At 45.8% G+C, this 15,561-nt stretch overlaps 1 protein-coding gene and 1 non-coding gene across 3 annotated transcripts; both read right to left on the reverse strand.

Moving 5' to 3' along the window:
* Positions 1-553: 553 nt before the first annotated feature.
* Positions 554-9,348, reverse strand: CENPA (centromere protein A). 2 transcript variants are annotated; one of them, XM_035273586.3, is made up of 5 exons: positions 9,084-9,348; positions 3,104-3,213; positions 2,530-2,607; positions 2,036-2,217; positions 554-1,323 (listed from the first exon to the last, which is right to left on the reverse strand). In XM_035273586.3, the coding sequence occupies exons 1-4, from the start codon at positions 9,175-9,177 to the stop codon at positions 2,083-2,085; spliced, it is 417 nt and encodes a 138-aa protein (XP_035129477.1). In that variant the 5' UTR covers positions 9,178-9,348; the 3' UTR covers positions 554-1,323; positions 2,036-2,082. The 2 variants fall into 2 exon arrangements, with proteins under 2 accessions (XP_035129477.1, XP_035129478.1); XM_035273587.3 differs by lacking the exon at positions 2,530-2,607.
* Positions 9,349-11,482: 2,134 nt separating this feature from the next.
* LOC118147584 (U7 small nuclear RNA) lies at positions 11,483-11,546 on the reverse strand. Its single transcript, XR_004734028.1, has one exon. It is a non-coding gene; the product is annotated as a U7 small nuclear RNA (small nuclear RNA).
* Positions 11,547-15,561: the final 4,015 nt, after the last annotated feature.

Below are 15,561 nucleotides of genomic sequence, written 5' to 3' on the forward strand. Positions count from 1 at the left end.
CGAGACCAGCCTGGCCAACACAGTGAAACCCCATCTCTACAAAAATACAAAAATTAGCCAGGCATGATGGTAGATGCCTGTAATCCCAGCTACTCAGGAGGCTGAGGTAGGATAATTGGTTGAACCCAGGAGGCGGAGGTTGCAGTGAGCTGAGATTGCACTCTTGCACTCCAGCCTGGGCAACAGAGTGAGACTCTGTCTTGAGGGGAGAAAATTATTAAACAATAGAACTTGGTGTTTCTCTTTAATCTGTCTCTGAACTCAGGTGACTGACACATCATTATTAGTAGTCTCCCCTCACTAATCATTTTCACCACATACAGATCTCATATCTTTGGGTGACACTTTCCATGTCTCTGGAAATCTTTTAAATTGCTCTCAGTTACAACAGAAGGGCAAGGTTTTCATCTGGCATATTCTATTCCATCAGAGGCAAAACCACATTCCTCACTTATCTTGCTTAAATTGTGCCTGTCTGCAAACAGTATACAAAGAACTTATTGTTAACACATAAAAAGTACAGTATAATCTCTATGCTATAGGAGTAACTCCATTTTCATTAAATAATTATTTTGATTTTTATTATCTGTCTATAAAGAAACTATAAAAATACATGTAAAAGCATCGAAAAAGTACTTTAAAATCCTGAACTGATATGATACATCTTCTATGATTTACAAGAGTAAAATGTTAAATTCTACAAGTTAGAATTTCTGAATTGATTTTGACAGGAATTGACTAGAAGGAACCAGAACATCAAAGCTTACAGATCTTCTATTCATCCCCAGTTAAGTTTCTGAAAAGCTCCTCATCTGTTGACAAGCACAGACCACTGAGTCACTTGATGCTGCCACTAATGGTGAGGCTACTCTGAAGGGCAGAGGTCTATGCTGGATATGCCCCACCTTCCATGCAACTGATCAAAGTGGTCTTCTCTTATTTTTTCCCTTATGTGTAAAATAAAAGTACAAATGTACATATGGTAAAAAATGCAAATAGTACAGACAGATCTAAAATAATAAGTATATATCCTTTTCTCCCATACCACAACAAATCTGATGGTTTCAAAATCCCAAAACATGAGTAACTCACAAACTAAAGTCAACCTTGGAGTCTCTTTATCTGAAAATTATTTTCAGGCCTTAGGAACGATGTCGATTGTCTCATATATTACCTGTGTTACAGCGGAAAGTCATGCAGTCTTTTTCTCCAAAAAAAAGTTTAAAGCAACATGTACACACTGTTCAGAGACAGCAAAGTCCAGACAGCATCGCAGACTCCACTGGGTCTAGTCATGGCTCCAGAGAGTCCCTGGCATCATCCCTGACATTAAGGAAGCACACTTATTAACAAGCCGTTTTCAAAAGTAAGACAACAGACGGAGTCTTGCTCTGTCACCAGGCTGGAGTGCAGTGGCACAATCTCGGCTCACTGCAACCTCCGCCTTCCGGGTTCAAGTGATTCTTCCGCCTCAGCCTCCCGAATAGCTGAGATCACAGGCATGTGCCAGCACGCCTGGCTAATTTTTTTGTATTTTTAGTAGAGACGGGGTTTCGCCGTGTTGGCCAGGATGGTCTCGATCTCTTGACCTCGTGATCCGCCCGCCTCGGCCTCCCAAAGTGCTGGGATTACAGGCGTGAGCCACTGTGCCCGGCCAGAAAACTTTCTATTAATCAAAATGAGGTCATCTGATTCTTATAATCTCAACACTTTGGGAGGCCAAGGCAGGAGTTGCAGTGAGCCACGATGGCACCACTGCACTCCAGACTGGGTGACAGAGTGAGACCCCTGTCTCATAAAATAAACAACAACAACAAAAAAAAATTAGGGTCATCTGTCCATTATTTAATAGAAAGATAGCTTTATCTAACACTGTACAAAAGGGCACAAGCCACATAGTGCCAGACAGTCAAAACTAGATCAAACCTTTATACTAGAGAACAAAGGGAAGGTAAGGTGGTGAGAAACTAGGGATGGAGAAAGGAAATTCCTTGAGAAATTCCAGCTCCAGTCATGAGAAAGCGGCTGCACTTACCCACGGGCTGAGCAGGAAAGACTGACAGAAACACTGGGCACAGGAGCTCAGCCGAGTCCTCCCTCAATGCCCCGGATCCTCCGGGCCAGTTGCACATCCTTTGGGAAGAGAGTAACTCGGCCGGCATGTAAGGTGAGGAGATAGGCATCCTCAAAGAGATGAACTAGAAATGCTTCTGCAGCCTGGAGACAGAAAGAGAAAAAGAACGACGGACACAGATGAATGGGCATGAGCTGCTTTTTCTTGGAGACCCACTAACCTTAAGCTCTGAGGGCTCAGAGGACTGTAGGAAACTGTTCACAGAATGAGACTGAACTCTGCCAGGAAATTCTGCTATCACCACACAGAATCCAGCCTCTAAACCCTCAGGGTTACCTTGTTCTTTTCCAGGAGGTCAGATTCAGCATGTGACACTCCGGTCAGCCCTGGAGAATTCTAGGCTGCCTCTTTCTCCCACTCAGCCCTTACCCAATCGTGCCTTGGCACCTTCTTACCTCTTGTAGGGCCAATAGGGCCTGGGCTTGCCAATTGAAGTCCACACCACGAGTGAATTTAACACTTATTTCTCTTGCCTATGAAGGAGTGGGGATGGAGAGGGTTGGGAGTAACAGAAGAGAGATTCAAGGGACAATGCTGCTCTCCGTGAGTTCCAGAGAATCCTCCTTTCCATGACTTTTTCCTGGTCCTTATCTTAGGACCTAATTAGGAGCAGGTGTTAACTCCTGGGAGCTTAGGAACCAGCAGATCTTAGTGGTGATGGAGAAATCACCAGTAATTGGGTGATGGGAGGCAATCTCCTGGGTAGGAAAAGGGCTCCAAGGGTGGACAAACAAGAGAGTTCCTATTGATACAGTCAAAAACTTCAGGCAGTGGGGGTTAGAAATCAATTCCATAAAGAATTACAAGGTGCTCTTGGAGGGCTCATGTTTTCAGAAATGAAGCTCCCCCTACCAGATTAGAGAAGAGGTCCCCTGGCCATTTAGGTAAGAAACAGTAGGGTCCCTACTACCTGGGAAAATTTGAAAAAGGAGGGTGGCATGGGGTTGGCGGGAAGCTCCCAGAGCTCACCAGGCGGCTGAAGGGGTACTTCCTTAACAAGAGGTGTGTGCTCTTCTGAAGCTTTCGGATCTCCTTTAGCCAACCTTGCCTTCGATAACCACGTGGACGTGAGGAAGCACCTGAGCAAAAAAAGGGTAAGTTCAGTGGACAGTAGGTAGTGCCTCTCAGCTTGGCTGAGTCAGGTAAGCTGCCAAATTGCTAGACTATGTGCCTCCATTCCACAGAGTAGGGATTTTTGTCTATTTTATTAGGTTGGTGCAAAGTAATTGCAGTTATGCAAAACGCACAATTACTTTTGTACCAACCTGATATTCAGTTACTTTGCTGCTATCTTCAGCAACTAGAAAGCAGCAGATAGGTGCTAAATATTTGTTAAACAAATGAGTGATCTTTTGCAGTTTATTTTATTTATTTATTTATTTGAGACAGAGTTTTGTTCTTGTTGCCCAGGCTGGAGTGCAATGGCATGACCTTGGCTTACTGCAACCTCCGCCTCCTAGGTTCAAGTGATTCTACTGCCTCAGCCTCCCAGGTAGCTGGGATAACAGGCATGCACCACCATACCCAGCTAATTTTTTGTATTTTTAGTAGAGATGGCTTCTCCATGTTGGTCAGGCTGGTCTCGAACTTCCAACCTCAGGTGATCCTCCCGCCTTGGCCTCCCAAAGTGCTGGGATTACAGGTGTGAGCCACCACACCTGGCCTTACAGTTGCTTTTTTTTTTTTTTGCAGCTGCTTTTAAATGCTAACTCTTCCATGAAGCCTTTCCCAAATGCTGATCCCTTCCAAACAGATGGGTGACTGCCTCCTCTAGGCTTTGCAGGACTTTGTACAAGTCTTAGATCCTTCCCACCTAGATTGGAAGCTCAGTTATTTTGTTTTTAGATCTTGGTTTGTTTTTTACAGTTGAAAAGAATCTGAGAGACTATCTAGTACAATTCCTTTATCTTGATTATCCTGAGGCCCAGTGAGGTGAAGACAGTTGGCCAGCCCTTATTAGCGGCCAAGCTGAGACCTGTGTAAGGAGTGGCCTAACTCAGTGCCAGTGTTAGGCACCTGGGCTGTGGAGTCAGAGCCCTTGGTTCAAATCCTGGTTCCAACAACAAAAAAATAAAATAAGCTTAAAAACATTCTCAAAAGTAGAAATCAAAAAAAGCCAAATTCTCTAATCAGAAATTAAAAACCCATGAATAAAAAAACTAGTTTCTTCTAACTAACCCTGTGTTGAAGAGGAAACTTAATCAAGTCAGACTAATTAGAAATGAATAACAAAAAAAAAAGCCCATATCCCAAAACCTATGCGATACAGCCAAAATGGTACTAGAGGAAAATGCATAGCCTTAACACTAAAAGATATCTGAGCTAAGCATTCAGCTTAAGTATTAGAGTTATTAAAGTAAACCAAAACAAGATAGAACAAAAGAAATATTAGATAATAAATTAGTGAAAAATGAAAGTTAAAGAAAAAATGGTTCAGTTGCCCCATAATTACAACCAAGGACCAAAATGAGTGAACTTCTGAAAAGTTGATTAAACAAACAAAAATAACATTTTGAAGGATAAAATTAGTTTCAGAAATGTTATTCAAGATCCAGCCAAGAAAAAAAGACTGTACCAAGTCAAATAGAAGGCGTTTAATACAGTGAACTAATCACAAAGCGTCAGAAGAGCTGCAAGAGCAAGTGGGGAAGGTAAGACAATCCAGAGATGGCCTGTGCCAGGCAGCCAGCAGAGGAGACCATCCCTGGGTAAGGTTAGAGAACAAAGGTCAATGAAACACAGCAGTGTCCAGGAGACTGGTGACATTTCAAAGAGGGAGGATCCATACCCTGGAGACAAGCTACTCACATCTCCCTCCCTCCCTACCACCAGTTAGCAACCCAGTCACTGGAGGCAGTCTTTCATAAACAGAGATAGGGCTGGGTGCAGTGGCTCATGCCTGTAATCTCAGCGCTTTGGGAGACTGAGGTGAGTAGATCACCTGAGGTCAGGAGTTTGAGACCAGCCTGGCAAACAGGGCAAAACCCTGTCTCTACTAAAAATACAAAAATTAGCCGGGTGTGGTGGTGGGCACCTGTAATCCCAGCTACTTGGGAGGCTGAGACAGGAGAATCACTTGAACTTGGGAGGTGGAGGTTGCAGTTAGCCAAGATCACACTATTGCACTCCATCCTGGGTGACAAGAGTGAGACTATGTCTGAAAATAAATAAATAAATAAAATTAAAAATAAACAGACATAGCAGAATCTTCACAGAAAATGTGAGGATGAACACAACTAAAGATCATCCAGCAACTTAAGAAGGCCATTCAGCTGTTGTGTAAGGAAAGAACTGGAAAGGGACAAGAGGAAGTGAGACTGTCTCTAAAATTAAAGAAAGAATACCAGAGAAGGGGGTTAGGACTGCCAAGAAATGTTGAGTGCCCATGAAAGAGAACCAAACTCAACAAACAAATAACCAATACCAGAAGAAATTGAGTTACTAGAGAAAAGAGATGGAAACTTGGAGAGAAAAATGGATAATAACCTAAGTGAGTTAACAGAGATACGAAATTCATGACCCAAGAACAAGTGGTTACGAAAAGTAACCAATTAGAGAGATCATGGAAAAGAACTGGGATCAAAATGTAGTAGTTGGGTCTTGAAATGCCAACATGAGGAGATGGAATTTAATCCTAACGTAATGAGAAGCCAGGGAAGAGTTTTTAGCAGGATAGAGATGTCGAAGGTCATTCCAGCTATTGTGTAAGGAAAGAACTGGAAAGGGACAAGAGGAAGTGGAGTAGTCGCTGATTAGGAGGCTCTCACAGTTGCTCTTGGGAGATGCTGGTGGCTTGGACTAGGCTGGTGGGAGTAGAGATGGTGAAAATGGAATGATTAAGGATGCAGTTTGGAAGTAGAATTATCTGAACCTGCATCTGTATTGAAGATGGGGGTCTCCCAGGCTCATGGTTTGAACGACTGGGTGGGTGATTGTGCCATTTATTGAAATGGGGAAATTGAGGATGAAGGGGCTGGAGGAGAGTAACCAGAAGTTCAGTTTGGGGTGTGCTAAGTTTAACATAACCAAGAGCATTCAGGTAGAAAGGCAGTTAGATATAGGTATCTGGGGTCAGAGGAGAGATCCAGGTATTTGTAAACTTGAGAGCTGTCAAGTAGGAGTGGTATTTAGAGCCACAAAGGAGATGAGATCATCTAGAGAGGGGGTAGAAAGGAAAAGGATGTCAAGGAAGTCCAATGTCAAGGAGCTGGAGGGAGGCAGCATAGGCAGTGAAGAAGGATAAGCAGAACTGCCAGAGTCCACAGTGGCATGGAAGCTTAGGGAATAGCACGCTTCAAGGAGAAAGAGGCCCACTGTGTCAGATGCTTCCGGGACACAGTAAGAACACAGACCTGCCTACTGGATTTGGCAATACAAAAGGTGCTGATGACCCTGACAGGTGTAGTTCAAGGGGTAGTGGTTGTGGGGAGTCAGATTGGAGTAGGTTGTAGGGTCACTAGGATGGAAGGAATCAGACACAACATATGTAGACCTAACTAAGTCTGGCTATTTTAAAACGATGGCTATGAAGGGGGAGTAGAGAGAAATGGGAGGTATAGGGAGGTGAGAATGTGGGGTCAAGGAAACACTCCTGTACTTTCTCTTAACATCATAAATACTAGAGCACATTTGCCAATGCTAATGTGAAGTGTCTGGATTTATCTAAGCACAGGTAGAAAGGACAACAGAAAGCTCCTTGTAGGTGAAAGAAGGATATGACCAAGAGCCCATGTAGAAGGAGGGGTGGCTTTGATAGGAAGGGGAACTTAGTCAAGGCCATCATTAGCTAAGAGTGAGTGGGGGGAATGGAGCTGTAGGAAGTCATGGAGGGAGGAAAAGGTATGAAATAGTCATGAGGGCCAGGCGTGGTGGCTCACACCTATAATCCCAGCACTTTGGGAGGCTGAGGCAGGCAGATCATGAGGTCAAGAGATCAAGACCATCCTGGTCAATATGGTGAAACCCCGCTCTACTAAAAATAAAATATTAGCTGGGCATGGTGGCACACACCTGTAGTCCCAGCTACTTGGGAGGCTAAGGCAGGAGAATCACTTGAACCCAGGAGGCGGAGGTTGTAGTGAGCCGAGATCATGCCACTGACTCCAGCCTGGTGATACAGCAAGACTCCGTCTCAAAAAAAAGAAAAGAAAAGAAAAGAAAATAAAAGAAATAGTCATGGGGAGAATGAAAAAGCAAGAATTCCAGACAAAGGCCAGGCAAGATGGCTCATTCTTGTAATCCCATCATTCTGGAAGGCCAAGGCGGGAGAACCACTTTAGGCCAGGAGTTCAAGACCATGCTGGGCAATATTTTTGTAGAGTCAAAACATTTTGAAGCCGGAGGATCACATGAGCCCAAGAGGTCAAGGCTGCAATTAGCCAAGATAGCACCACTGCACTCCAGCCCGGATGACAAAGTGAGACTCTGTCTCTAAAATTAGAGAATACCAGACAAAGCAGGTAGGACTACCAAGAAGTGTTGAGAGCCCATTTGAGAGAAACCTTCCATTTAACCAGGAATAGAAGGATGTTTCTACCTTGGAAAGGAACAGCAAACATCACACTTAATATTCCTGTTAAAATTACAAATGAGACAAAGATGGCCAAAACACTGCTCTTGGCGAATCTCAGGGCCTTACTAATACCATACAGTAAGAAATAAAATGTGTAGAAACGAAAACGGAAGACTCAAAAGTTATCTGCAGGTGACATATAGTCGACTTAAAAATTCCAACTGAAGCAACTAAAAGACTATTAGGATGCATGAGAATTCGGCAAGTCGGCTGGATGCAAAGGTTAAATACTCATGTTTTGGAAAAGAAAAAACATCCCATTCACGACAGCAACATCTAGAAAAACCTACTCTAGCCTAGGCAATATGGCAAAACCCCATCTCTACTAAAACTACAAAAAATTAGCCAGGCGTGGTGGTACATGCCAGTAGTCCCAGCTACTCAGGAGGCTGAGGTGGGAGAATCACTGAGCCTGGGAAATTGAGGCTGTAGTGAGCCCTGATGGCATCACAGCACTCCAGCCTGGGCGATGGGTCTCAAAAAAACACAAAAAACACAAAAAGCCTATAGGCGCAGTGGCTCATGCCTGTAATCCCAGCACTTTGGAAGGCCCAGGCAGGAGGATCACTTATTTGACACCAGTCCGGACAACACAGGGAGACCCAGTCTCTAAAAAAAACAAACAAATTTACAATACACTTTCCCCATCTTGTTCATGGCTATGTAGCAAGAGTTTAGAGATAAGTAAAGCAGCTATTGCCACGCGTACCATACAGGCATCTGCGTCCTCCTGCCCCTGTTTCCCATCCACCAGCCCACCATACAGACAGTGAAGACACAGACTTCGGCCCCTCTTTGCCGGACATAAGCTCTGGAAGGTAACAGAGTGAGCATCGCAGAGGGCCTCGGTTCAAGGTCTAAACAGTCTCTCCCGGAAGGGAAAAAAACCTGAAAGACGCCTCCTAAGAGGACTGCAGTTTGAAATCGTCACTGAAAGCAGTCAATACTTTTGCAATTTTAAAAAAGCACAGACACAGAGGATTGGAAATCCCGTGTCCGCCAGAACAAGTTATGTGACTCTGCTCAAGCTCCCTGGCCTGTCTGTGCCTCGGCTTTTTCATTAGCTATAAAACGCGTACGACCTGAAGCTGAGATAACGCACGAACAGTAGGGACGCAATGCCTGGTTGGCGGTGGGCGCTGGGTAACCGCTAGTCCTAACAAGCAGGCGGCGTTAGGAGCTGGTCCCTTCCCGCTTCGAACCGCCTGCTCCAGTCCCTCGCAGGGCTGACACCGCTCGTGCCCGGGGCGGATGCCGGACAGCGGAACCGTGTTGTCCCCCAGCAGGGGAAGGTCACGCGACCGGGACTCGGGAGATCCGGGCTCCGCCTGCGAGCCTCGGTTTTCTCCTCTACGAGACAGGGCCGCAGCCGGTTACCTAAGGAGGGGCCCCGCCGGGAGGGGCTGGGGGTCGGGCTCGCGCTGCGCCTCCTCGGGGCCTCGGGCTTGCGGCTCCGGCGGCGCGGGCCCATGGCGCGCCGCGGAGAGTGCTGGCGCCCGGCCCCACGGCTCCTGCTTGGGCTGCCGGGTCCAGGGACAAAAGGCTGGCGTCTGGGTAGGCTCGGAGAGCCCTGGACCGCGAGCCTTAGAGGAGCCGGTGCTTAACCACGTTCCGCGCCGCTCGCGTTCAAATCGCTCGCTCCGCCCACTTCACCGCCCGCGTTTTTTAAAACCCGAATCCAGCGACTCTCAGTGGCTGACTCTGGAACGCCCCTTACGTAGAGCGACTGCGGATAGGACCAATGAGAGTACTGGCCGAGACACAAACGGCGGCGGTGATAGCAGGCCAGCGGGGACTAATGGTGAAATCAGCCAATAGGCACTTAAAGAAGTGAGATGGGGCGGGGAATTCTCCTGCTCTCTGCTTGCTGATCTGGGTGCTGGCCTTTGCAGGACTGTACTGATGTCCTCAGGTGCCCTTCGGTCAAAACACCGATGCTCAGTTTGGAACGTGGATGGTGCGTTTGCAGAACGTGCTTCTCTAGACAAGTCACTTTCCTCAAACATTTTATGTTTTGCCCTAGCAACCCAGACCCACCCCATGTCGCGTCTGCGGCCCTCCGGGGAATTATCCACGTATATACTCAGAAGCCAGTTCAACTGCATGAACTTGGCTGATGCTTGGGGTCGCGGGGACGCCGGGATCGGAGGGGCTTTGAGGATGAGATCCGTGCAGGGCAGGCCTCGGCACTATAGCAACGCAATCGTCCCAGAAAAACCCTTTCTCCTCTTTGTTGGGGATAATAAAAATTCAAGTCATGTTCCTGTATGTGGAATAAGGGGAATTTAAATTTTCTAAATTTTCTTTCTTGAATTTTCTAAATGTTCTACAGTGAACGTGTACTGTCTGTAATCAGGAAAAACGTTAGTTATAAAATTAGTGATTTCATGGAAACCTGGTGCATTGCTGGTGGGAGTGTAAAATGCTGCGGCTGCTGTGAAAAACAGTATTAGTGGTTCCTCAAAAAATCAAAAATAGAATTACGAGATGATCCAGTAATTCCACTTCTGGCTAAATATCCAAAAGAATTTAAATACAGCCAGGGACTTGAACAGATATTCCCACACCCATGTTGATAGCAGCATTCTTCACAACAGCCCAAAGGCAGAAACAGCCTTAAAAAGGAAGGGAATTCAGGAGGCTGAGGCAGGAGAATTGCCTGAACCCAGGAGGCGGAGGTTGCGGTGAGCCGAGATTGCGCCATTGCACTCCAGCCTGGGTAACAAGAGCGAAACTCCGTCTCAAAAAAAAAAAAAAAAAAAAAAAAGGAAGGGAATTCCGACGGGTGCTGCAACATAGATGAACCTTGAGGACATTATGCTAAGTTTAAGGCAGTCACCAAAGGACAAATGCTGGGCCCGGGTGCGATGGCTCACACCTGTAATCCCAACACTTTGGGAGGCCAAGGCGGATCACCCGAGGTCAGGAGTTCAAGACCAGCTTGGTCAACATGGTGAAACCCTGTCTCTATGAAATATATAAAAATTAACCCAGCTTGGTGGCAGGCGCCTGTAATCTCAGCTGCTCGGGAGGCTGAGGCAGGAGAATCGCTTGAACCCAGGAGGGGGAGGTTGTAGTGAGCTGAGATCATGCCATTGCCCTCCAGCCTGGGTGCCATCTCAAAAAAAAAAAAGAAAAAAAATCCCAAGTAGGGGATGTGTGCCTCTTGCCCCAGCTACTCAGGAGGCTGAGGTGGGAGGATGCTTGAGCCCAGGAAGTTGAGGCTGAACTGAGCCATGATTGTGCTGCTGCACTCCAGTCTGGGCAACACAGTGAGACCCTGTCTTAAAAAAAAAAAAAAAAAAAAAAAAAGGACAAATACTGTATGAGGTACTTGGAATAATCAAACTCATAGAGACAGAAAGTAAAATGGTGGTTGCCAGTGAATGGGGGTTTGGGGGAGGAATGGGGAGTTAGTATTTCATAGGTGCAGAGTTTTAGTTTGAGAAGATGAAAAATTCTGGACATGGATGGTGGTGATGGTTATACAGCACTGTGAATGCACTTAAAGCCTGAACTGTACACTTAAAACTGGCCAGTGGTAAATTCTATGTTGTGTGTCTGTGTGTGTGTATATATATAAATATAAATAAATAAATATATATATTTCCCCCACACAGGGTCTTGTACTGTTGCTTAGGCTTGAGTGTGGTGGTGCAATCACAGCTCACTGCAGCCTTGAACTGCTGGACTCACACAGTCCTCTCACTTTAGCCTCCTGAGTAGCTGGGACTAACAGGAATGCACCATCACACATGGCTAATTTTTTTTTTTAATGGGGCTTTCTGGCAAAAACTGGAAAGCCTGCTAGACAAATTCTAAAAAGAGCTATAACCATACTCGGCTAATTTTTTTAAAAAACATTTTGTAGGCCGGGCTCACGTCTGTTAGCCTAGCACTTTGGGAGGTCAAGGTGGGCAGATCACATGAGGTTAGGAGTTGAGGTCAGAGACCAGTCTGGCCAACATGGTGAAACCCCATCTCTACTAAAAATACAAAAATTATCCAGGTGTAGTGGCTCATGCCTGTAGTCCCAGCTACTTTGGAGGCTAAGGCATGAGAATCATTTGAACCCAGGAGGCAGAGGCTGGAGTGAGCCATGATCAAGCCACTGCACTCCAGCCTGGGTGACAGTGACAGAGTGAGATCCTGTCTCAAAAAAAAAAAAAAGGTCACCAAATGGTATTTTGAGAGTATGCAATAGAATAATGCATGAAAAAAAGTAATAGTAAAGGCACACAGCCATGGTCTGAGGTAGAAATGCAAACCTCTTGTGCAGGTTTGAACTGTGATGGAGGTGTTGACTGAAAGGAAGATGCGCTTGTTGAAAGCCATTGCTATGTATTATAAACCATTGTGGATAAGACATGTGCCATGAGGAAGGAGCTGGAACCTCCTTGGTGGAGGCAGTTTAAGTTGTGGGTATTTGAGAACCTTCCTCAAAAAGGTGAAGAATAATCACAGTGATTGGGAAAGATTTGGAAAGGTGGAGGGAAGAAGAGAGAGAGGTGTACAGTGTGCCAAGCAGAGGTCACAGGCTGAGAGGAGGTAAGATGGTGCAGGTCTTCTGGAGAACAGAGCTTATCCTGTTTGGCTAAATGTAGGTGATGAGGGTTCCGTGACCTCCAGAGAAGGTGGATGGAGAATGTAGGGTGAGGGGCTTGGTAGAGCTGGTGGGCTCTCAGGAAAGTCACTGCACTTGGCTGAGCCACAGGTTCATTTCATATACACACGCACATATATATTTATTATTCTGTGTGTGTGTGTGTGTGTGTGTGTGTGCGTGCGCGTGACAGGGTCTTGCTTTGTCACCCAGGCTGGAGTACAGGGGTGCAATCATGGCTCACTGCAGCCTCGATTTTTAGGCTCAAGCTGTCCTCCCATCTCAGCGTCCTGAGTAGCTGGGACTTCAGGTGAATGGTTAGCCGAGATTGTACCACTGCACTGTAGCCACGGCTACAGAGTGAGACTCCATCTCAAAAAAACAAAACAAAACAAAGTCAATGGGGAAAAATAGTTGCAAGAACAAGGGCTTGGTCAACTGTGTCAACTGCTCCTGCTGAGAGGTCAAGAAGGATGAATGCAGTGTAACCACATTTGGCTTTGCTTCCTACTGGCTGTTGGTGATCTTGGAACAAGCTGTTCAAATGGAGTGATGCAGATGGAAACCAGAGTGGAGTGGATTAAAGAGAGGCTGGAGGTGAGGGAATAGACATAGGGAGTGCAGAAAATTCTTCAAGACATGGGAGCAGAGGAATGGGAGCTGTGGAGTGCAAGGAAGGACTGGCTTTTGACAGGTAAAGGGAGGCGAATCCAGGCTAAGGATCCAGATACAGGTGTGTGTGTGAACTGAAGGAGATTTGCTCGATTGCTTCTGGGAGGTGGAGGCTGCAGTGAGCTATGGTCATGTCACTGGACTCCAGCTTGGGTGACAGAGCAAAACCCTGTCTCAATTGAAAATTACCAAAAAAAAAAAAGGGCTTAGTACATTGGAAATGGGGACTCAGAAGCTTGGGGTATAGTTCCAGCTCTGTCACTTACTAGCTGGTTACTAGTGGAATGTTGAATAAAGCTCTTTACTCCTCTAGGACTCAGTCCTTTATCTATATGACAGTGATAATAATGCCGGCCACACAGGGTGGTTATATAATGAAATGAAAAATTTTAAAATCACCATCTAGAATCACTGTTTAGGAAAGCGCTTTGGAAATTTAACCCTTCCCTTGACTTCTTTGGTGTTTCCCCTTGCTGGTAACAGGCTGAAGGAGATGTGTTTGCTTTGAATATGCAGTGGGGGAGAGTGTGAAAAAAGCAATTAAGAAAAGGATTCTGTTGGTGGCATGAAGGGAAAATGCATGAAGAGAAAGGGAGAACTCTCGCATTGAGCCTGTGCCTAACTCCTTGTCGCTCTTGGGTAAAGACAAAAAGCAGTTGCCAAGGCTGGGTGTGGTGGCTCACGCCTAATCTCAGCACTTTGGGAGGCTGAGGCGGGTGGATCACCTGAGGTTAGGAGCTCAAAACCAGCTTGGCCAACATGGCGAAACCCTGTCTCTACTAAAAATACAAAAATTAGAGGGCACACTGGTGCCGCGTCTGTAATCCCAGTTACTCAAGAGGCTGAGGCAGGAGAATCACTTGAACCTGGGAGGCAGAGGTTGCAGTTAGCCAAGACTGTGCCACTGCACTCCAGCCTGGGTGACAGAGCAAGACTGTCTCAGCCAGGCGCGGTGGCTCACGCCTGTAATCCTAGCACTGTGGGAGGCTGAGGTGGGTGGATCACCTGAGGTCAGGAGTTCAAGACCAGCCTGGCCATCATGGTGAAATCCCACCTTTAAAAAAAAAAAAAAAAAAAAAAAAAGACTGTCTCAAAAAATAAAACATAAAATGACAAGGGGCCTGGATCTAAGTCACAGGTTTTGCTGAGGGATAAGACTTGTCGCCCTTTGATCTTGGGCTGCTCGTCTCTGCTGCTCAGCTTTCCTGAGAGGACTTCTTGTGGGAACCTTCCTTAGCCTGTGTAGAAGGAGATCAGCTATTTAGATTCTTCCCTTAGACCTCTGGGTAATGAGGATAGGTGAAAGGAACAGCAGATCAGGAGCCAATGGCCACAAACTTCAAGAACTGGTTGGAAAACGGCCCAGCTTCCTGGTTAGGCTATACATTCTGGTCAGCATTAGATATTCTCCTCACCCCAAACCTCTTGGGGTTTTGTTTTGCTTCTTTCCCTGATAGTCCCTCTCAGGCAGCAAACATATGGCTGCTCATTCTGTGCTCAGTGCCATAGGACACTCCAAGGAGGGAGATACAAGAGCTGGGGCCCCTAGGAGCTTGGTTAGGCTGGGGCCACAAATCTGTTGCTAGAAATTGATTTCCCTTAGGATCTCTAAAATCCATGTTCCACAAGCTTCCCTGGTGATAGCAGTCATCTGGGTGTTGGTTAAACACCCATGTATCTAGGACACCTGATTGAGGAGGTCTGGGTGAGACCGCCTCAATCATGCAAGGCTCTGATGATTTTAAGTTGGCTAATCAAAATGTCCTTGAGTGAATGAGTTTTTCCAACCCTACCTTCTCTATCCACTTCACACAGAAACTTTCTCAATGCAAGAGCCTTTAAGTGAAAATTGATTTTGTTTGTTTGAGATGGAGTCTTGCTCTGTTGCCCAGGCTGGAGTGCAGTGGCACAATCTCAGCTTACTACAAGCTTGCCTCCTGGGTTCAAGCAATTCTCCTGCCTCAGCCTCCTGAGATGCATGCCACCATGACCAGCTATTTTTTTTCTTTTTGTATTTTTAGTAGAGACAGGGTTTCACCATGTTGGCCAGGCTGGTCTCGAACCCCTGACCTCAGGTGATGGCCTCTCAAAGTGCTGGGATTACAGGTGTGAGCCACTGCAACCCACCAAAAATTGATTTTTTTGAAACCCAACTATTCACAGCTTATGTTGAATTGCTTTACTCATTAATTATATTCAGAATTGCTGAGCTGCCTGCAGGCAGGGTGAGGAGATATAGATAAGATTCAGTTTCTGCCCTTAAGGAATTTTTGGTCAGGCACTCAGATCATTATTTTCATGAAGGATGCATTCTTAAAAACCTAAAAAAGTCAAATATGCTAAAGTTAAATGCTAGAATTACAGATGGGTTTCATTTCCAGGGAGCTAAATGATACCAAATCCTAATGACATCTTGCCTTTTAGACAGTATTTGTGGATCTGTCTCCCACATGTCATTAATACTCAGTCCTCCACATTGCATACACGGTGCCTGGCTTCAGTATCTTGACTGAAGTGTGGAAGGTTCCCTTGTCTTCACACACCTAAGGACTGCCGTCTTCCGTCAATTGTATTATTAAT

This window comes from Callithrix jacchus, chromosome 14 (assembly GCF_049354715.1).
Source record: "Callithrix jacchus isolate 240 chromosome 14, calJac240_pri, whole genome shotgun sequence".
Lineage (NCBI taxonomy): Eukaryota > Metazoa > Chordata > Mammalia > Primates > Cebidae > Callithrix > Callithrix jacchus.

What these genes read in the sequence shown, in the direction of transcription:
- CENPA (XM_035273586.3), bottom strand. Translation starts at nt 9,177, where the DNA reads ATGGGCCCGCGCCGCCGGAGCCGCAAGCCCGAGGCCCCGAGGAGGCGC. An exon ending in AGTACCCCTTCAGCCGCCTG is followed by an intron (nt 2,608 to 3,103) that starts GTGAGCTCTGGG and finishes ACTCCTTCATAG; the next exon opens with GCAAGAGAAATAAGTGTTAA. An exon ending in CCCTATTGGCCCTACAAGAG is followed by an intron (nt 2,218 to 2,529) that starts GTAAGAAGGTGC and finishes TTCTGTCTCCAG; the next exon opens with GCTGCAGAAGCATTTCTAGT.